The 22,610-nt window shown below is 47.3% G+C and overlaps 1 protein-coding gene across 6 annotated transcripts in view; it reads left to right on the top strand.

Moving 5' to 3' along the window:
• PAX5 (paired box 5) overlaps window positions 1-22,610 on the top strand; it is a 168,856-nt gene that overhangs the window by 4,744 nt on the left and 141,502 nt on the right. For 4 of the 6 annotated variants that reach the window (XM_036888476.2, XM_036888475.2, XM_036888471.2 and 1 more), the window contains exons 2-4: window positions 8,871-9,036; window positions 14,115-14,312; window positions 21,550-21,614. In XM_036888476.2, the coding sequence (XP_036744371.1) occupies window positions 8,871-9,036; window positions 14,115-14,312; window positions 21,550-21,614 (429 nt within the window). Of the gene's footprint in view, window positions 1-2,743; window positions 3,138-8,870; window positions 9,037-14,114; window positions 14,313-21,549; window positions 21,615-22,610 lie in introns of those variants that run through there. The other 2 variants (XM_036888474.2, XM_036888472.2) reach the window with 1 other exon arrangement.

Raw genomic sequence — 22,610 nt, 5'->3', positions numbered from 1 at the left:
GGGTGTGTCACTGGCTGTGTCCCTAAGGGCGTCCCCTTACTCCTGCCTCTCCAGTGGGAATACAGAGCCACTAGATTGAATTCTAGTCACCTCTGATCCACCTTGGGCCACCAGGTAGAGTGAATGTGGGAACAGTAACTCATCCGGTTCCTCTCTGATGTTTCGATCTTCCTGCTCCAAGGTGGAGGGGCGTGCAAAGATCCTGACAGGCAAGGTTCCAGACAAAGAAGAGATAACGCAGCCACCCCTCCCTAGTGCACACTGCTGCCTCATGGGCCCCCAGAGGCCCACCCAGGCCGTTTTCTGCAGCTGTGCCCTGGAGGGGGTGGGGATGATGTCAGCGCCGGAAACTTATCTACCGGTCAGGGGCAGCTGGGTCTGGGACAGGAACAGAAGGTGGGCCTGAGAGCCTACGTAGTGTAGGCATATGAGAAATGGGGCAGAGGTAGAGATGGGAGACTGAAGCAGCAAAGAATGACCCAAGCATCCTCTCAGGGTCAACCTGTGTTCAGTTCTTGCAAGCCCAGGTCTGAAGCAGGCATCTCAGAGCCCTTATTTTGGTAGATTTATGTATAATATTAGAGGATCATCATTTAAGAATTCAAAAAGGGTGGGTTTTGGGACCATTCCCACGAACTGCTGGGGCAGGAGAGTCTTTAGTGTCTTTGCCAGCGCCTTGTTAGATGTAGGCACTCACAGAACTACTGCCACCTGGGTGTAGAATGACTATCACAAGCTTCCTTTTAAAAGTCCAGTTCCTTTGATTGTGGTTCCAGGGCCTCACACCCTTGAGAAACTGAGACTGGCTGGTCAAAGACACCGCCCTTCTGGACAAGAAGAGTTCTAGAAATCCACCCATTTTGTCTTAAAAGAAACAAGAACTTCCAAGGCAGGAGAAGGAAGGTCGGGTTTTCTCTACAGCTGAAAGCTGCAACGTGGTCTCTCTCCAAGAACCATTAGAACTGGTTCTTGCAGATAGAATATTGCCAGCCCACCCAACCACTTCTGGAACCCTCATTAGCACTGGACTTGACTGGTTCATTCGGTTCCTAAGAGGCAGTGCACCAGATGCAGAATTGCTCCTGCCAACAGAAGCCTTCAGCTCCTCTCATCAATAGCCCCAAAAGGTCCCCCAGCTCCTGGTCTTGAGGCTGAAAAGAGGGGCTGAGGGCTCCGTGCTTGGACAATCTGGTCCAAAGCCTCAAATTAGTCCCCTCTCCTGGAGCACCCTGGCTATTAACTTTAAAGGAGTGTGAGATTTCTTTACTGTCAAAGTCTCTGCCTTTCGGTTAGTGCAGAATTTGGGGCCCTGTGGGGAAAGTGAAGGAGGAAGAGTCGACAAAGGATTAGTAGGCGCTTGATGAAATCACGAAATATTAGAAGGAGCCTTCATTAAAGATTAGGTAAGCCAACTCTGCCCATTTTACAGGTGAGGAAACTGGGGTCAGAACGCGACTGGGTATGCGCTCATTACAAGACCATCGCAGTTCTGAGGGTCGTTAGATTGAGAACTGAGCTCGTCTTCCTTCAATATCCGCTTGTGCGCGTGTTTTCTGAAGACTAGTTTCCCACCCTCACCCCACCACCCCTGCCTCGGCTGCCCTTAAACCCTCAGGGCGTCCCAGGGTCTCAACGCCGCGAAGAGGAGGCCAGGCTCACGCGGGAACTGCCGCGGGACTCTCCGGGCACTGTGTGTATCCTTTTCCCCCCTCCCCCTCTCCGCGCTCCACTGGGCCTTAGCCCCACGCGTTTGTCAATGAACGTGGCGCCGCCGCCTAGGCCCCGCCCTCCATTCTCTCCCATTGCCCAGGTATCGGCTAATCAGGCGGAGCCCGCCGGTTGCTCGGCCAATAGGGAGGTGTTTCGGGCCAGCGCCGGCTGCCACCGCCCTGATTGGCTTGATGAAGCGTGATTGGCAGGTTAGCCCTCCGCCCCCGCCCGAGGGAGGCTGAGCCCCGGGCGGCGCTGTCCACACGCAGCGGGTCCTGAAAGCGGCTCCGGGGCGGCGCGGTGGCGCACTGTGCGCGCCGAGCAGGCGGAGGGCTAGCGCCGGCGGCCGCAGCACAACAGTCAAAGCCCACAACGGCTTCATCTCAGCAGTCCCCGAGGCCTTGGTGTAGGGGACCTTTTGCTCTTTCCTGCGTCCCTCGGTCCACGCCTGAGGCAGGCGTGGTGGCCGTCCCGGAAGAGGCAACTGAAAGACAGTCGAACTAGATCCCCGAGAGAGGACAGCGGGGCTCGAAGAGTTGGTGGGCGTGAGGCAGATACTCAGGCGAGGAGGAGACCGTCGCTGTTGTCCCCATTCCTGTGCCAGCGATGGGGGAGCAGCGAGGACCGCGGGAACTTTGAAGGCAGCGGGTCCGGGGATGTGAGGGCGGCAAGCAATCTGGGACTCAGGAGTCTCGGCCCCAACGTCAGTGGCGGAAGAGTCTCCGAACCCTCCGGGGCCCCCAGCGCAGCCAGAGAGGAAGTTCTTTTGCAACTTCGTCCGAGACGTCGGAGAGCCGGGTGGAGAGAGGCTGAGGCGGCAGTCCTCAGAGAGGACTGACTGAGGCAGCAAATCTGAACCCCAGAGACTCAGAAAGGAAGAGAGAGAAAGGATCCTGTGGGGACTGAGAGGTCGAGGAGAGACTCCAGAGGCAGCGAGGCCGCCGAAGTAGCTTGGCAGTCCGCGGGCCTCTCTGCCCCCTGAGTGAAGCTAAGGGCTGGTGTCCCACGCAGGCCTCCTCAGAGCAGCTCCTAGCCATCCCGGAAGCGGGTGCCTACGCTATGCTCCTGAAGCTGCGGGCCCCTTGGCCGCAGCTATCCTGGACCAGGTCCGGAGCCGCCGCCTGAGCCAGCCCTGGAGGGAAGCCACCGGGAGTTGGGCGTCCCGCTTCCATTCGTACTGCACTAGCGCTGTTTCCCGCCTCTAGGCGCAGCTCTCCGAGATCTCCGGCAAGGCGGCTCTGAGAGGCCCCAAAGCTTCACCAGTGTTTTCTGAGCCCAGCTCGAACAGTGCCCGGCCTGGCGGCGCGGCTCTCTAGCTGCTCTGGGCAGCGCCTTGGCGCCGGGAGGCGGCGGCGTGGGCCGGCCTGCAGTCTGGAGCGCCCCGATGGAAATACACTGTAAGCACGACCCGTTTGCATCCATGCATAGTAAGTAGGCGGCGAGCTCATTTCTCTCACTCTACGGCCGGGACGGGGTTTGGGGTGCCGGACCGCGGGGCAGGTACTAAGGCCAGGAGAACCCAGGACTTTTGTAGCCATGCAGTCAAATTTGCAAAGTGCAGGCAGGGGATGTAGAATAACGCGCCTGGTCGCTGGGGCCAGACCACCTGGCACTGGGAATCCCGCCTCCAGCAACGCGTACTGTAGGCAGCGAGCTGAGCCTTTCAGGGGCTCTGGCAGCGACATCTCAGCATGCCGGGAGAATTCTGGCTCGAGCCTGGAGAGGTCTCTGGGCTGGCCTAGTAGGAGGGCACGAAGTTGTAGGGAGAGGTCAGTCTGAGTCTCAAACAGTGCCCCACACGCCGATGGCGCCTTTTTCAGCGGTTTGGCTGATCAAGACTGGGGCTTGGCGGGAGAGTGGGGCCCCGACCAGTGCCTGAGTGCTTGTATGTGTGGAGGAAGAGGTCGGGAGACAAGTGAGGACACCAGCTCCAGAGCTCTAAAGGCTTTCTGGAGTTCAGGAGTGGAATCTGAAAAATCAACGAAGTGGTGGTCCGTGAGCTGAGCTTCTGCTTACAAGCTGCCAGTTCATACAGAAACTCTTAAAGACACCAAGCCCTTCTCTGCAGGACGCTTGCTTCATGATGGCTTCTCCCCTAAAAAAAAAAAAAAAATCAAGAGGAAGAAAACCAATTAGTCACCATATAGGCGCCCCCGCCTTGTGAAAGGAGCCGCGTGTGTTGGAGACGGGAAGGGTCATTTTGGGTGTGGGTGAGGCCGGCCGACTGCCGTTCCCGCCTGGACCTGCCAGTTCACCCTTTAGCACAGCCTTCTGTGAGATGAGCGCTACTCTCACGGTGAGTTAACGCCGGATTAGATTCAGACATTTCAGGGAAATTCCAAGTGGAACAAATCGTGTATTCCCTTTTGCGTGTTGTGGAGCTGGGCAGGAGCAAGGTGCCAGGCTTTGGCGGCATCCAGCCTGGTGCCCGCTTGGGTCCCCGGGAGCCTCACATCAGGGAGTTGCTCTCTGCCTGGGAGACCTCCCCAAGACAGGTTCTCTTAGACAACCTAAGACTCTGTTTACTCAGCCATAGGTCCCCTATATAACAAAGGCAGCAGAGACCCCGCTGGAGAGAAGGCGAGCTTCCCCTGGCGAAAATACGCTTTTCTGCCCCAGAGGGCCGAGGGGCTTGGTAGGTAGGAAAATGCTGACCCAGGCGGCAGGGTTTGGCTGCAGGCAGGTCAGTTTCTCTTTGTGTTAATTTTCCAAGTCCGTGATAATCTGCCGAAACGGTGGGGAGATTTGCGCGGTGAAGCCGCTTGCTCGGATCCCAACCCAAACGATTCCTTACCATTTGGGGCCTGTGTCAAAACGGTTTTCAATTCTTGGTGACCCCAGAGCCCCTGGCAGCCGTCTTTTGCACCGACCTGAGCCCGTATGGGGGAGGATCTGCTCTTGCAGAGTGAGTCAGAAAACAAACGAGTGAGGGTCAATACTCTGAGAGGTGGGCAAGCCTTTAGCTCAACCAAGGAGCAACTGAGGGACAAAATGAGGAGGGCTAGCCCCTGCACTGCTCTCCTCCCTGGTGGGAATCCTCAGACCCTCACTGCATCCTTCTGCGCAGAGTCCTGCGTTCCAGAGGTTGTGCCTGGGCCCTTGGCGAAGTAGCATCATACCCCGTGTTCTCCCGGCTGTGCATGAGGGTGAAGGTAGCTCCTTCCAGGTGTTAGTAGTAAACCGCTAATGACTATGTCTCTGTCTTTCCTTGTCTGGCTTTCATCTGCCCCCACCTCGAGATGTGCTCCCTCCTCCCATTTTCAATCTTCCAGGCAGCAGCTCAGTGGAGGCTGGGTCCCAGCCAGCCTAGCTTCCAGAGATGGCTCCTCTGGAAGTGCCCCTGTTCTGGCACCCAAAGCTATTTGCTTTTACAATATAGGCCTTCTCTGGGGTCCCAATTTGTTGGCGGTTTGTGGGGGTGTGCAGTAGATCTGAGAGGTGGCTGGGGTAGTAGAAGCTCAGACCAAATCCCACCTCCTCTTCTTCCTTCCTGGCCCCCTTCAGTTTCTTCCCAATAACCCCTCCCCCTTTTGGAGCAGTCTAGCATCTGTAGGGGAGGTGGCAAGGGGGGAGGGTCAGGCACTGCTGGGAAATGGGCTTCTGAGTTCTGCACTGAACCCGCATTCCAGACTCATCATTTTCATCAGCACAACGGCCTCTCACCGCCCTCCCCAGATGTTTACCTCCCCCAGGTATGGTTACCAGCCCCAAAGCACATTTATAGTCGGTTCCTACCTGAGCATATCTAAACCTTCAGCTACCCCCATTTTATAGAGTATGATGTTGAGGTCAGACAGACAAAAGGACTGACAGGAATTTCACATAGGCACAGTTGGACATGGTTCTTGGGTTTTAGAGCATACAGGGAAGGGGAGAGGAAGGGACTCAGGTTCCAGAGTGGGAAGTGGACTGGCTGGGTGGGTACACACATGTGCAAGGCACCTTCTCTGTCTGGATTAACTGTATCTGTTGGCCTAACTGTCCATGTGTGTAAGCACCTGTCTATCAGTTAGAGTCCATCAAGATTTCATCCCTGCTCTTTCCCTGTGTTGTATGTCTGTGTGTCCCTGTATTCATTCTCTCCAGTGTCACTAAGAGGATTTCAATGACCCTGTGGGTCCTGGAGTTCATTCAGAATGCGACTGAATCAGCAGAGACCCTTTCCCCAAGACCCTATTCCTAGTCATGGTCTTTGGTGTGGACAGGGCCCCTAGCAGGCATCATGACCTTACTGGGGCCTAAGAAACATTTGTGGAGGTCAGCCCTTCCAGATCAGAGCCACAAAGGCCCCCCAGGGGCATCTGCAATTCAACTCTTTTTCCCCCCAAGACCCTCCTGCAAACCTGGCTCTGTCTACCCTGTGGGGCAGGGCTGTGTTTCCCTTATATCTGTCTGTCTGTTGCCTGGTCTTTGCCTTGATTCTTTTGCATCTGTCTCTATGTCAGTCTCTCTGTAAATTCTACTTGGCACTGAGGAAGTGTGGCTGAGTGTGTCTCTTCCCAGCATCTCTTGCGGGATGAGCCATCACCCAGCTGGAGTCCACAGGAAGTAGAGGCTGGGACTCGGGTTCTCTGAGGAGATGCAGGGCTGGAGTTGGGGTCACAGAAAACAAAGGGCCCCCTCCCAGAAGTCCCCTGTCCTCCAAATGCCCCCTTATTGAGATTCCTCCATTTTCTGTTCTGGTTTCTTGCCTCCCACTGTACCATATTGACCTTCCTTTCCTTCGCCTGTCCTGGCTGGTCCTTTCCTTTTTCTCCTCTGCCTTTCTAAGTGGAGGCTCCCCTTGCAGGCTCTCTCCTTGCCATCTGTCTCATTTTCTTCCCTCTCTTTGCACTCATACCCTCAAAACCTCACTTTTCCTCTTTTGTTTCCACATCTTGCCTCCTCTTAGGCTTCAGGTTTCACTTCTTTCTAATTTCAGGGTAAGTGGGAGGCACTGCCTTCCCAGACCACAATTGTAAATCACCGGCCCACCTGCAGTGCTCTTTTGGATAGGACTATGACTGAGGCAGAAAGGGCCAAGTGGGTTTGGGGACCTTTCCAGAAAGTTAGGGGCTCTCAGGTCATCCCTGAGTCTGGTGTCAGCTATGGACTTACGGGTTAGACTCTGGTAAAGCATTGGTAGCCTAGTCTTTGTGGTCAAGAGTAGAGGGTTTGTGGACCTGCTGTCACCTAGTTTCCAACACTTGAGGGTTTTTTCCATGATACAAAAACTCACAAATGTCTTGCAGTAGTGCTCTTGGAATTTAAATCCTCTGGAGGTTGCCACTGTGTTTTGGGCAGAAACTTTAAATTGCCAGTGGTGTAGGGATACAATGCCTGGTCTAATAGTTCTCTCAAAAGTGTGCTGGATGCGTTTAGCTTCCTTTTTGTCTTCTCAGATAAGCTGGCACCAATTTGGAATTTACTTTCTTCTTAAATGCAGCCTGTTCTTGAAAGATCTGTACAACCAATTTTTATTAGGTGCTTCCCAACCACAAGACAAAGCCTTCTTAAGACCCTAGACCAGGGGTGGCTGGAATCTTTCTGTTTTAGGTGGACCATGCAGTTGTGTTCCTAACTACAAAATCCTGGGTTTGGGATGGATTCTCTTTTTCTTATGTCTGAAGTGTTTTTGAACAATCAAAACCAACTAAAGCTCATTTTTAAAATCAGAGAAAAATTCAGCTTAGAACTAGAATTAAGTACTGTTGTTATCTATAAAATTGTGTTTTTTTCTTGAAATCAGCCTGAACTTGGAAATTTTGGGAAATCAGCCTGAACTTGGAAAATTTGGACTCATGGGAAACTTCAGTGAATTGCTTTGGCAGCTTTTAGGAAACAAGTTAGGTCATGGGTGTTTTTTCCTTTCCATTTCAGATATTGTTCATGAGCTTGGATAGTAGTTGGGTGCTGGGGGAACAGCTGAGATGAGATGGCTATTTTATGTTTTAGAGTTGGACAGAGTGAAAGAGAGAGAGTGTGTGTGTGTGTTACTTCCAAGATGCCCTGGCTTCCCTGGTACAGTCCAGTCCCAAGCAAGTCCCAGATTAAGAGGAGATGTCCCTCTCCTTGGCGTCGGAGCTGCTAGCAGCATTGGTGGATGCTTGGACTTGGCTTCTGGCTTTTGACAGACTTCAGCAATGTCACTTAGTGGCTGATTAACAGCTACAAGGTCAATGATGTTGCTACATGGGATCACTCTGTGTTTACTGGCTTGGCTCTTCATTTACTTAGATTCATGATTCTCTCCAGATGGACCTTGATGTACGAGAAGGTTGCTCCTTGGGTTGAGGAGATACTTTTTTTTGGACTCCTTTTACTTAAAATCCATTGCAGAGCCCTCGCAAAACCTGGGACTCTGAAGCCTTCGCCGGCTTATTTTCCCTGAACCAGCTTAAAGCTGCTTGTCATTTTAAGACATTCCAAAAATTCCAGGGGAACTCCTTTATAATAAATCCTGATGCAGTAGAGTGAAATGCAATCTTCTGACCCATTTCTTTTGTGTGCTCTGCTAGGGTGCAGTGTTCAGGTCTCCATATCAACCTCACCTTTTTTGTTCATTTTCTCCCCCAGCTTTATTGAGGTATTAAACCTCACCTCTATAGAGTAGGGATAGTATCTAAAACAAATCTTTAAAATGTCTTTAGCCCTTGAATTGGATCACTGATTTAAAAAACATCTTTTTTCCCTGAAAGCTAGGTTTACTGGAGTAGTCCTTTTCATTTTTAAAGATATTTGTTAAAAGGAAAAGAGTTTCATTTTTTAGGATCTCTTAAATTTGCTGTATTTTACAATGTATTTTCTCCCCAGGATCTCCCTTAGACCTCAGCATCATGTATGCAATAAGTTGTGTACCTTGTATGGATTGACATCTTCACATTTTCTATTGTTAAAAGGAAATTACAAGGAAAATGCTAGTAAGTAAAGGAAACATAGTATGGGGACGCTTGCTATCATTAGCCAATTGACTGGCTGAATATGAACAAAGGCTAAGGTTAATTTTAAGAAGCAGTCCCAGATGATTTTGTAGCCCCTGTGATCCTACTCCAGGCTCAAAACATCCAGCCTGCGGCCATTTCTGATCAGAGGGGCTCCGGGTGCTCACAAAGGCACTTTTACTACTATGTGACTGGTTTTAACCACCCTTTCCCTTGCCTTTTGTTTCTGATCTGTTTCAGGACATGGAGGAGTGAATCAGCTTGGGGGGGTTTTTGTGAATGGACGGCCACTCCCGGATGTAGTCCGTCAAAGGATAGTGGAACTTGCTCATCAAGGTGTCCGGCCCTGCGACATCTCCAGGCAGCTTCGGGTCAGCCATGGTTGTGTCAGCAAAATTCTTGGCAGGTAAAGGCAGGCGCCTTGGGCTTCCCTTGATTTCTCAAATAACAACATAGACCTTGACCCAACAGCTGTCCAACGTGCTAATGTCGGAGTGAGAATCATGGTGGCACTTCGCCCATGTGCACAGCACTTTAGAGTTTGCAAAGCCCTTTCTAGGCCATTCAATTCAAAGTAGCCCTGGGAAACCCCTGTTTCAAGTGACACGTGGAATGGGGTGACTCAGTCAGGAAAGATGACATATTTTCTGAAAGCCTGGTGAGTTATTCCAAAGAACTCAAGAGTAAGAGGTTCTTGGGAATTTCCCTTACATCTCTTAGGTGAGCCCAGAGCTTGAGCAGGGCTGGACGGAAAATCCACAAGTTCTAAAAATCACATAACCAGAGTTCAATGTTTCATTTTAATGTTTGCAAAAGCACATTCCATTTTTAAAAGCCAGCTGTCATTTTCAGTTTTGGGTGATCATCACCCTTATTATGCTGGGCTGTAGTATTTTCCTTCAATGTTTTGTTTCCATTGTAGTGACAGGCATCCTAAGTATATATTAAATTAGAGAGGAAAAAAACCCCAAACACTAAGTGAAATCTGGCATTTGAAAGTTGCCACTTGACCTGGCAATTTGCTGCAAGCAAAATACTAACAATGCTGATTCTCCCAGAGGGCTGTATAGCCTTTTAGCGCTCCCGTTTATGTTCTGGGCTGAGCTCCAGCATGTTTTGGGATGAGGAAGCAAACCTGGAGAGGCGAACTGACCAAGCTAGGTCCATGCAGCCCCTCAGCACTCAGGCTGGGAAGAGGCCTTAAGGACTCCTAGACATCTGCACCTCATCCTTCCCCCAAACCAAAGCCACAGGGTTGTTTCCAGTCATGTGAAGCTGTTATAGGTCTGTCCTGGCAGCCAGGAGCATTCTCGGGCTTTAGCTGTTTAGTGCTCTCTCAAGATTTCTCTCCCCATGTCAGAAAACAACCTTTGTCCTGCAGCTTGCATTATGGTTGAGAACAGATGCCTGAAGAGAAAATAAAGATTTTGAAGTCTGTCAGTGACATAATGGCTTTCTGCTTGCTTTCTTTTCCATCTGCTGGGATTGAAGAATTCTCTCAGATGGAGAGAACAACAGTTTCTAACCTTGGGGAACCTTGCTGGAGGCCAAGGGAAGACATTTCAGGGCCAGGGGTCTGGGAGCCCTTTAGTGACCTTGATCCTGGCTTTTCTTCCTCATCTCCTTGCCCGTCTTAGGTCACCTCAGCGGTGGACGCTGTGGGCTCCACTTCTGTGTAGCTCTCAGCAGCAGAGGAGCCCCAGCCAGAGCTCAGGGAGGAAGGCAGGGCGTCAGCGTGGAGTTCTTGTTACGTGGTTTTAGGCAGGAGGAAGAGAGCAAGAGGAGAAAAAAATAGAGGAGAGAAGATAGACAAAAGAGAAAAAGAAAAAAAAAGAGAAAAGAGAATGATAAAAAATACAAGAGAAACAGAAAGAGAAATGAAGACGAGAGAAAGAGATATAAGAGAAATATTTCAGACTATCTCAACACAAGCTCTTGAGAGCTGAATGGATCTTAGTTATCTTCTTGGGAAACCTTGTCATTGTACAGAGAGAGAGAGAGAGAGAGAGAAGGCCCTTTCTTTGTTTTTCTGAGACATCTTTGCTGGGCCGACATCTTGCTTGCAATCTGAAATGTTCTCAGGGCAAGACGCTGAGGCCTTCCCAGAGGGGATGTCCAGATGCCAGGCCCTCATGTTCTGGTGCTTGGGAACCCTCCAAATCTCCTGGAGACTGAAGGGGATGGGGCCTCCCAGACCCAGCCAGCAGTCTCCTGGCGGTCTGGAATAGATTTGTCACTAGGTAGAGTGGCACTCGGAAGTTACGCGCCGCTCCGGTGCCTGGCCGTTTAAGTTGTCAACAATAAATTGGAATTTCATAGCTCATTATTTTCATAACTAAGAACCACAGTGGACAAAATGTCACTCTAATTAGAACTGCCTTTTAAGAAACAAGTTCAGCCCTAAAACAGTGTGACTGGGAATTTCTGAACTGGGTCTGTTCCATCCACTGATTTTTTTTTTTGGTCACTGAAGAATCTGATGGGTGCACACTGGGTGACAGATTGTAGAGAGCATGTGCTGGGTGGTGGCTGTTGTTTTCAGAGGCTGCATGGCAAGGCGGGCAGAGTCCGTGGGGCAGGCAGAGACCCCCATCATCTTGGAAAGGTGGCAGTCTGTCAGGAGTGTGGGCATTCAGTCCATAGAGCTCAAGGCTCTGGAGGGGCTCAAGAGTCACAGCCTGGTGGCCTGTGAGGCCCCTTCAAATTCATGCAGAAAGCCTGGCTGGTTTCTTCACTGGAGCCTGGCTGAGAGGTTCAGCACATTTGGAATTGGGTGGTATTTTACACAGCAATAAGCACTCAGAGGATTTTAATCCATAACACCTGCTCTTTATATTTTGCAAAGCTTTTTCTTAACCATTCTGCATTTTTGTCTTCATAATGGCCCTGCAAGGCAGGCAGGGCAAACATCCTTCCCTTATTATGCAAATGGTATAATTGAGGCCCAGAGAGGCTAAATGAGTTGGTCAAAGTCACACTGCTAGTTAGTGTCAGAGCCACTGACTAGTGCCTACTCCTCTTTACTCCTAAACTAACACTGTGCACTCAACTACCCTGTGTGTTGGTGGCTGCCCTTTGAGCGTGTAATCCAAAAGGCTGCATGGCTGTTTTGCTGAGATGAAAGAGCAGTTAGTTAATCTGAATCCTCACTTGACACAGTTGCTAGCTGGGGTTTCCCAGAGAGTCAGGGTTGCCTTCTGAGTACCTGGTCCTTGTGTCAGTCAAAAGGAAGACAGAGACCTCTGTGTCAAGACCATAGCCTCCTATGGTTGGCACTGCCCAGGTGGGGTGGGTGGAGAGCCCTGGGTGCTGCCACCCTGAGCCGTGCCAGCAGGGCAAGCGCTGGTGGCTGGGGTGGTGGGGCCTCACCCTGCTGCCCTCTCAAAGCCCAGTTGCTGCGTGAATATTGCAGTCCCATTCAACTAACACTCTGAGTACCAAGTGCAGGACAGTCCCTTTCCTACTGATTGAACAAGTAAGTGAATGAGGAATTACATGTGAAAATGTTTAGTAAACACTAAAGCTTTCTATAGTTACAAGGATTATTATTATTATTTCTTTAATTTTTACAACCAAAATTAAATCATTTTTGGGAAGAGCAGTGGATTCAGAGTCAGGTTTGAAAGCTGGGGCTGCCTCTAACTTCCAGAAGGGAGTTGGGTAAGTCACTTAGACTTCTGATCATCAGTTTTCCTTCTATAAAGCCCTGCTGGCCTCTCAGGATTAGTGTGAGGGTCAAGATAATTCAAGGGACAGTTCTGTAAACTTCAAAGCACTATGCCTAAATAATGAGTTGTTATGCTGTAACAACCGATTTTCTATTGTAAAACTGAAAGGATAATTCAAGGCTGTGGAGATTGCTGTGCACCTTGATTTAGGTACTTTTCTGGACTTCTGGCAAAAACACATTTTCTTGGTATTTCTAAAAACCTGTTTGTGACTAATAACAATTGTTTAGCAATTACAAAAAGAGGGAGGATAGGTTGAGTTTTACCTTATGATCCAAATTTTGTACATGACTCACTCTTCTTAATGAAAAACAGGATTTCCACTTACATATCACTGCTCTCAAACTATTTCATCTGTTTCTAGAATATTTACTAACTTGGCCCTAACCAGACTAATCCAAACTAAGAATTTTAGCATCTCTTCAAATGTAACCAGTTATTGTTCCTGGGTAACATTTCCCACCCTACCAGCCCCATTGGAGAATCACCTCCTTTTCTTACCTTTATAAACTCTTGTTAGGTTTAAAAATTTCCAGTCATTTCTAAAATGTCTCTTTGGTTAAACATCTTGTTTTTCAATTGCAAGATAATCTTCTTTGCAAGAGGAAGTCAAGAATTCTGTAAATGTTGAGAGAGACATCCAGTGAAGGCTCAGATTCAGAATAGGAATCAAGTAATTTTTTCCCCCTGAAATGATCTTTCATGGCACTCTTCTCCCTGGTCTCGGTTTTACTGTAAAACCCTGACATCCTATTTGCGTTAACGAGGAAGAGCTGATAGCATGGAAATGTCCTTAGAAACAGCGATTTACCTCAGGGGAGGTCTCTGGAAGAGTTGCAGGAGCTGCCGAGGACTTGTGGTTGGTTTTTTTGATTGCTTGGATTTTGACTTCTATATAACATATTTCCAGTTAATTCTGGAATTCGACTGTTTTTTTAATTTTGCCAGGGTTATTGTTTTTTCTATGATAGAAAAGTAAGTTGCATTTTAGGGGGCAATTTCACAGAATGCAGATGAATCTGCTAAGGAATCAGAGGGCTGGCAAATTAAAAATACAAGCCAACTTTCTGGGGAAATATTAGCTCAGGAGGTGGGACCACAGTCCTGGTTTTGCCAGTGGGTCTTGTGTGGCCCTGGGCAAGCTGTTTAACCTCTATGGATTTCTGTTTTATACCTATAGGCAGCGGCCTATTCATTTATTTGTTCACTCATTCAAAACGTCTATGTGCTTTAAAACTTATAGGGATCAAATGGGAAAATAGACACACAAGTGTTCTGTAAACTGTGAAATGGTAGATAAGTGTAACAGAATTAATTAATTAATTAATGCATAGCATTCTGACCAGCACTGTCCAACAGAAAACCACATCTGAAAGCTACATCTGAAGTTTAAAATTTTTCTAGTAGCACATTTAAAAAAAGGAAAAAGATATGTGGTTAATTTTAATTAAATATTTTTTAACCCCATATATTAAAAATGATCATTTCAACATATAACCATTATAAAAATTATCAATGATATATTTTACATTTTCTTTTTGTACTAAGTCTTGAAAATCTGGTGTGTAATTTACTCTTAAAGCACATCTCAATTCAAACAAGCCACATTTCAAATGTTCAGAAGCCGCATGTGACTAGTGGCTACTGTATCAGATAGCACTGTATCAGATACCTGGACAGGATAGCTCATTATTTTGTTGCCAACATCCCTCTTGCTGACTCCTCATAGCTAAGCTCCTTTTTCCTTGGGTCCTAGGTATTATGAGACGGGGAGCATCAAGCCTGGGGTAATCGGAGGATCCAAACCAAAGGTCGCGACACCCAAAGTGGTGGAAAAAATTGCCGAGTATAAACGCCAAAATCCCACCATGTTTGCCTGGGAGATCAGGGACCGGCTGCTGGCAGAAAGGGTGTGTGACAATGACACGGTGCCCAGCGTCAGTTCCATCAACAGGTGAGGGGCTGGTGCCTGTGGGGGGCTGGGGAGCTGGGGCAGTGAGGGATCCTGGAGGCTCTGAGAGTGCTTTCCTGAAGACCTGGTCTCTCCTTTTGCCAAGGTCCCTTAGGGATTATCAGACAGGAGGAATGCTAATATGGCCCATGAGTGTTTCTGTTGCTCTTCTCTTCTCTCGAAAGTGGTCAGTAGTCCTAGGCCCAGGGGGAGAAGATGATGCAGCACTCTGGCTTCTTGAGATTAGTAAGAGCCCAGAATGATTTCTGTCACTCCCTTCACCACCTGCCTCAGTATGTGGAACACTTAGCAGTGAATTGTCCTAATTAGGCTTTCACAAACGTCTCTTCCTTGCAAGCCCAGGCTCAAGGTTTTAGCACTGGCCCATCTCAGAGCTTCCCAGGAAGAAAATCCCTGCCTCCAGTTTGGGCAGAGGGTGAGCCATTGAGCATGGGGAACAGGGCCCCGACTTGGGAGATTTAGCTCCTTGTCCCAGTTCTGCCACAAACTCAGTGTGACTTTGACAAAGCTCTTCTCTCTGAGAGCTCAAGCCTCTGGTGGTTCTGATGTGATCTGTGATCTCTAAGAGTGATGTCCAAGGATGCAAGGATGCTAAGGTGCTGTGGAGTTAATAGGGTGCCCTCTCCCCAGTTGTCTGAATCTCACCCCTGGAGAGAAAGACACAGAGAAATACTGTGCGTACCAGGCATAGGAACTCTCTGGAAGCCACAACCACTCTTTCTCTGCAGTCTAATCCAGGATACATCTAATGGAGCCCTCAGAACTTCAAAAACAAATTCCTGAAAGAAAGTTTTCTACTATAGATGGCTGTCTCCACTCCATTTAAACCCACAGAAGTCCTGGGATGAAGTTGTGAGATAAACAGAAATGATAGTTCTTTAGACTCCACAAAGAAAAGTGAAGCCAACATTCTGAAAACTCGCAGAGCCCCTGTTTGTCCAAGGTGATGCCCTGCTCCTGTCAGTGCAGAGCCTGTGTGCCCAGGGAGGGCCCCTCCCCCTCCCCTTGGCAGACAGAGGGGTCAGACCAGAATGTCTCTGAGGTCCTTCTGGTACAGCAGTTGTCCCTTTTGGATGACTCACATGCTCAGAATCAGTGCGTGTATGTGTTGACATTTTGAGTCCTGCTGTTTCATAAACCATTCGCCTTTTTTCTCCTCTCAGCTAACCTTGACTTAGGCCCTGACAGCATGCAAGGTGTTGAGAAGAGAGGGCGATCAGGCACACAGTCTCATAGTCTCTGTTCTCAGGGGCCTCCTTGTCTGCAAGGGGTTCTGGCATGCACTTACAAGTCCGGACCGCCAGAATTAGGCACACAGTTCCTGATGAGGTAGTAACGATTGTAGTGGGTTTGGAGGGAGGAATAGCTACTGTTCTTTTTCTGGATTATGAGGGTTTCTGATGTGCTGTGTGAATCTCCTTCTTACAGCTAATTATGGGATTTGCATGACACGAAGCAACATGATGTTTTTTCTGGGTCTCCAAAAGCCCTACTGTGGAGTGAGGCACATAATGCTTAGAGCAGTGAAGGGTCAGTGAGCCTGGTCTGCCAAGGAACTGCTGCCAACACATGGTCAGGCTTTGTGGGCCTACAGATTTCCCAGTGCAGGGTATGTGTAATCAGTGGTTCAGAAGATAACTTTAGGTTGCCCATGGGGGTCCCCGACTCTAATATTCATGTGTGGCTAGGCAGATAATGCAGCAAGTAAAGCGGGCCAGGCATAAGGCAATAGGGAGAGGTTGAGTCTGTGGTAAAGTAGACTACACAAGCCTGTACTGACAGAAGCAGGTGCTTCTCAGCTCCAGCTGAATGCTGCTGGGAATGTGGGCCCAGTATTTGCTACATTTTTTCGGCTCTTAAAGAGGAGCCAGAAACTAGGGCTTGTATATGCATGTATGTATGTGTATTTATATATATGAAATCTCTACATTTTTAAATGGCAGCAACTGATTTCAATTAAAAAAAGTGCCTTGCAGAACAAGCACAGTTCATTTATAGGGCTGCAGCTTACATCCTCTGTAATACAGGGTAAGAATTGCTTTATGATGAGTTTAATGTATTTCAGAAAAATATAACTAGCACACCCAGCCAGTAAGTGTGAACTTTTTGAACTAAACCCCCCTCCCAATAGCATTATAGACCTTATAAAATATTTAAAATATTTAAGTCAGAAAGTAAGTTAGTTGAAAGAAACATATGAAGTAAAGAGAGCACAGTGGTTGCAGATACAGTGTCTATGAAGGCTACGAAGGGGCTGCTTGATGAGAGGCCAGGGAAATCGTGGGTCAGCTGATGCTTTATGCCTGGAGTGGGCTGTGCAGATGATTTGACTGCTGGTTGCTGGGGCCGTGGCTGGGAGTCCTAATCCAGAATGGTGGCCCTGCTGGCAGTACCTCTAAGGTGCTTTCACATCTGCTTGTCCACAGCCCTGAAGGCTTAATAAGTCTATCCTGTGATAGGAATAGAAACTGAGGCCCAGGTGGGGAGTGCAGAGGAAAGATGATTTTGAGATAGAATGGGAGTAGAGCCCATGTCCCCTGATGGTAAGAGGAGGGCAGGTCTGTTTCCTCCATTGTCCTGTAGGACTCTGCTAAGTGACAGAACTGAGAAGAGAGGCAAGCAGAGGCACAACACCTGTGCCCAGTCTGCGTCTGAGCCCTGCAGCCTACCTGTTTTTCTGCTGGTCTGCAGGCTCCATCTGTGGCTCTCGGCTGTTTGCTGTGCACCCCTCAGGGGGCTCTCCTCTAGGAGCACACCTGTTTCCTAACTACACTCTTCAGTGAGAGCTCTTGTCATCTTCAGCCAACTGACCCCGCAGTACAAATAAACTAAGTGCGGCCCAATCCAATGTTGTTGCCTTCCTGCCTGCCAGCCCCCAAGAAAGCCTGAGCCATCCCACTACACAGTTTTATTTTCTATAGGAAGGCAAAGCTCTACTGCATTCACATGGATTCAGCTTCTAAATAACTGTCTTGCAAACGTCACTGTGCAAGAGGGTCCATAGCCTCCTCTCCCAGGCTCTGCCTCCCTGGGATGCAACTTCTCACTATTCTTGTATTTCAAACAGCTCGGGAGTGGAGTGGGGTAGTGGCTGGATTTTTAGCTATTCTGGTAGCCATAGGATCATCTCCACTGTCCACTCCTAGAAATGTATGCCCCCTTGCTATCTTCTGGGAGAGCAGCCTGGGAAGCCATGATTGACATGGGGTTAAGCAACACTGAACCACTTCTGCTAGGTTTGTGGGACATTTCCTGGGACACAAACCATGCCTATGTGGATTCTTAAGGACAAAGGTGCTCTGGGATGCTGCACAACCAGCATGAGAGATTCCTGGAATCCAGCCTGAGTGTCAGTTGGAGATGACTAAGAGCTGATCCAAATGTTGGGTGGAACGGAGTCTTCCGTCTTATGTTCCAGCGCTGTGGCTCTAAATCAGGGGCCAAGTGATGGGGACCATGAGCGGCAGTCCCAGTTCTGATGGACAGCTCTATTTAGTACCAACTGCTTTTTGTCATGTGAGAATGTGGGGCCTGGATTGCTGGGTCTTCTAATTTTTCAAGGGAAGCTAGAAATCCATGTACTTATGTAAATGCTCCTAACTTACAAATTTGGCAACTAATTCAGATAAAAATAAATATACTCTGCAGACCAAACAAAACTTGTCCCAGGGATGGATGTGGCCTGGGGATGACAGGTTAAAACTCTGCTCTGAAGATAACTTGATGGGAAGCTTTCTGAGACAGTTCACCCATTCCTTCTTTCTTCTCCACATCAACCACAGGCTTGCATGTCGCCTGTGGGCCCTTTCTCAGATGGCCCAGCTGGACCCTGGGTTTTGGATTCTTAGCATAGCCGATGGCCCAAGATTCTTACTGCACCAATAGCAGTTTGATCAGTGCCATAGATGTGGCATTTCTTCAGCACTATCTTCCCATTTCCTTATTTAAGGCACCATGATTTTTTCTTTCAACGTGATTGTGTGTGTGTGTGTGTGTGTGTGTGTGTGAGAAGACCTTGACTTTCAAGGAAGTGGAGGTGATGTTGAAATGGGATCCTTACATATGCCTGTAATGCCTAAAGTCCCTGGGATTTTTAATCTTCAGATTCTAAATGGATTTTGAATCCAAAGGGCTTTATGCCTCATATAGGAAATATTTAGCAGGGGGACCACTTCCTTTGAATGTGGTTCAAAGAAAAGTGCTCAGGCACAGGAGCTGGGTGTCTGGGCTCACTTGCTTTGTGATCCTAGACAAGTCACTTGAGCACTCTGGGTTTTAGTTTCCTCATTTGTAGGAATTAGCTGATTGTTGAACTCCCTTTTCCATTGAACCATCTGGGATGTTCCTGTGGCACCCAGGTCATGCTCATGCTCTGCAAAGTAAAGGCTGTACCTTTTAGTATTAACTACCAATTAGTCCCAACCACCTCTGGCTTAGGAAGGGTCCTGTGATTGGCTCTTACTGTGACAAGTCTTGAGGATTGTTTGTTATTCTTTTATTATTTATTTTTTTTAGATTGCTCTTACTCAGTTGGTGTTCTTCCCACTACCACTTCTTCTTCTCAATGGAAGGTGAAGGTCTTTGGTCTTTTCTTGGCAGCTGCTGCAAGCAGATGGCCAAAATTTCTGTCCCTGGGGACAGCTTTGGAGGGTTCTCACATCCTGATCTCGCCTGTAGAGGACAGCCCTGCTACAGTTTTAAATATGGTGTGAGGATAGCTACCCTTCCCCTCTTCAGCTCCCAAAGGGTTCCCATGTGTTTTTAAGGCATATGTGGAAAATATGGACCTTTTGAGATTGCAACTGATCATTAATCTTTATGAAGATACCACTGAAAATAACAACAGCTGGCATTTATTAAGAACTTACTATGCAGAAGTCACTGTTCTAGATACCTAAGTAATTTAATCCTCATGATAACCTTGTGAGGTAGGAATGATTCTTGTCCCATTTGCAGATGAAGAAACTGAGGCACAGAGAGATTAAATAATTTACCCAAGGACGTACAGTGTGTAAATTGCAAAACTGGGATTCAAACTCTAGTAGTTTGGTTCCAGAGCCTATACACTTAATTGCTATGTTGCAGCTACCTCTCAATGATTTATAGCAATTGAGAATGTTTTATCAATGATTTATAAATACTTTAAAAGAAATATAAGAAAAACGTAGTTTTCTTTGCTTTGCTCATGTACAAATTCAATGTTCAGACAATGCTTTGAAAAGTTAGGACTTCATGCTGGACTTCAATGAGAAATAATAATATATTTTACCATATGTTTGTACAAATATAAACCATAATATAGACAAACTATTTTTTAGCTGTTATATCCATATATTCACATATCTAGCTCTATCTTTGCAGACATCACACATGTATCTACAGAAAAGGTGACATACACAGCACAAGAAAAATGATCAAATGCTGGCTCAGTTTCAGGTGGTCAGAAAGACTACCTCATTCCCAGGTCTTTGTTAATGCATTCCATGTTTACTTAGTTAAAATAAGTGGTTTGAGTTTTGGAAAAAAATAAACAAACCAACACATACATTCTGAATGTATTTGAAATAACACTTAAGCTAGCTCATCAGAGAAGGGCAAATGGCCTGGACTCCAGAGGGCCTGTTGTTGGGCTGAGATGTGAACAGAAATATCCATTCCAGGCCATTAGTCTCAGACTAAGAATCCTCAGTACCTAGTGCTGAGCCGTGCAATCATGGAGAGCAGAGGCTAGGGCCCATCGAGGTTAAGGGGAGGCATCTGCCACTCCTGTTCTTTCTGTCCGTTTGTGCACACTGGAGACCCAGTGCAGCTTGAAACAAACTTCCAGGAACAGTGGCCTGGAATGTGAAAAACCTTTTCATATGATGGTAAGTGAAAAGAGCAGGATACAAAACTGTATACATGGTTTAATTCAGATTTTGTTAAGAGAAAGTGGATATCTCCAAACATGCTCAGGAATGTTAGCATTAAAGGAAATGCCCAAATGTGATTTTAGATATCTTTCTAATTATTGTCCAAATAGTCTACATGGAGCAAAAGGACTTTTATAAAAAGGAAAGACTCTAATTAAAGTATTCCTTTAAAAGGTAATAGTTGGAGGCTGGAATAGAATTTTTCCAAAGAAGCTGACCATTTTATTACCACCCACCCTTCTCCCAAATGCCAGGAAGGAACTTCCTTGCAGACCCTAGGGGGACTTTTGGCCTGGCCCTGGTTGGCTGTTCTGTGACACACTGGCCTTGGGGTCTCATGGAGGGCCCCTGTGTTGTCCCAGCTGGAAATCTGCAAACTAAACTTCTCAGCCCAAGGTTGTGCAGAAGGACATCAATGCTGCCAGATGGCAGAGGAAGGCAGTACCACTATTATCCCTTTTGTATACTGTGCTTTTCTGTAAAAATTTTTTTCCCCAAAATGATTTAATTACTGAAAGTAAGCAAAGAGTGGTCTGTTCCAACTCCCTCATTGTACTGAGGTCCACAAAGGGAGTGGACTTGCCCAGAGTCACAACAAGGTCACAAGTTCAGGGTCACAAGTTCATATTAGAACTGGAACAAGGGGTCTGAAAGATAGGCCAGGACATCCCTGGCTCCCAGCTCCTTCTACCAGGTTTGTACAAAGTGAGCTTTCTCTTAGCAAAGCCACCATGGGCCTCTCCTGGCCGCACTTTAACCCTTTCTGGTTTCAGAGCAGCACATACCTCCCCTCACTTGGTCTTTTCCAACAGGTAGGGTTGCTCCTGTTTTTGTGGCTCTCTAAGGCAGAGAAATCAGAGCATGAAGGCTGCCAGGGGACAGACAGGTCACCTGGCTCAGCCCCTTTATTCCACAGATGAAAGGCTAAGGTCCAGGAAAGGGAAGGGAAGGAACTCCCTTACGGCATCAGTGAGTTCCTTATGGAGCTGGAGTTGCTCCAGAGAAAGGGGTGCCTATTCATGGCATTCGCACATCATCCTTTCTACAGAAGAGGCACTTGAGGCCTGGAGAGGGGGTGCAAGTAAGTTACCCGAAGACACCCAGAGAGGTGGGGGCTGAGTTGGAACTAGGCTGTAACTCTCCCAACCCCCAAGTTCCCAACACGGGATTAAATCTCCTCCTACCACTCCTGCCTCGTGACTGTGACCCAGTTGGATATGGGTTTTTTGGTTGTCCAGGCATAGCTAGTTGAAACTTCTTTTCCATGATGGTAAATAGCCATTTATTTCTTTCCCAACTGCCCACAGGATCATCCGGACAAAAGTACAGCAGCCACCCAACCAGCCGGTCCCGGCTTCCAGTCACAGCATAGGTAAGAAGAACTTCTTAAAAAAAATTTAAAAATCTAATAGGTTCCAAATATTCTAAAGAACTTTTAATCATTCTATGGACAGATAATTCTGCATAAAACACTTCAGCACACGTACTAATGCGCCTTCTTTGTCATTCTCCAAGGGCTGAACCTGGTAAATGAATTTTATAAATACTGCTAAAAGGTTTTGAATTTTACTGATTATTATGATAAATAGCTTTCACCATGAGACAGAAAATTGAAATCTAAGCCAAAAAAAAAAAAATCCACTAATGGGGGTCTATAGAATGTCAGATAATTAAAGTAATAAATCAAGAAAGGGATACTTATTCATAACATTTTCTGCATCATTAGTCAGTAAGTAGTTTTGAATGTGTTTTTTTCTTCTATCAACCAGCCCTTCTACAATTCTTTGTGCACTTGCAGTCTTGAGTGAAGATGTGGCAAAACTTCCCAAACTTTCTCTCTTTCTTGCTTCGATCTCAAGTACTTTGTGAACTGTCAAGGGCTGCCAGTAAAGTTTCCAACACTCATGAATGAAGGCTGAATGTGACTGTAAGGTCTTGTAAGGATGGGAGTCCTGTTTCCTACTACTGTTTTTTTTTTTTATGCTTTTTAAAATTAAGGTATCATTGATATACAATCTTTTTTTTAAATTTTGTTATCATTAATGTACAATTACATGAGCAACATTATGGTTACTAGACTCCCCCCATTATCAAGTCCCCACCACATACCCTATTACAGTCACTGTCCATCAGCATAGTAAGATGTTATAGAGTCACTACTTGTCTTCTCTGTGTTATACTGCCTCTTACTACTCAAGTTCAGAAGGTCTCCTTGCCTTCCCTTCCCTGCAAAGATCGTAGATGAAAATGCCATGTGTCTACGTGAAGCATATTATTTCTCCTCTTGGGATAAAGGAAACACTTCTGGCTGGCTAGGGGAAACGTTACTCCACTGTAAGAAAGCTGGCAACCATCCAGCAAGCCTCCA

This window comes from Manis pentadactyla, chromosome 3, assembly GCF_030020395.1.
Source record: "Manis pentadactyla isolate mManPen7 chromosome 3, mManPen7.hap1, whole genome shotgun sequence".
Classification (NCBI taxonomy): Eukaryota; Metazoa; Chordata; class Mammalia; order Pholidota; family Manidae; genus Manis; species Manis pentadactyla.
This window is presented reverse-complemented; position numbering and strand designations above follow the sequence as displayed.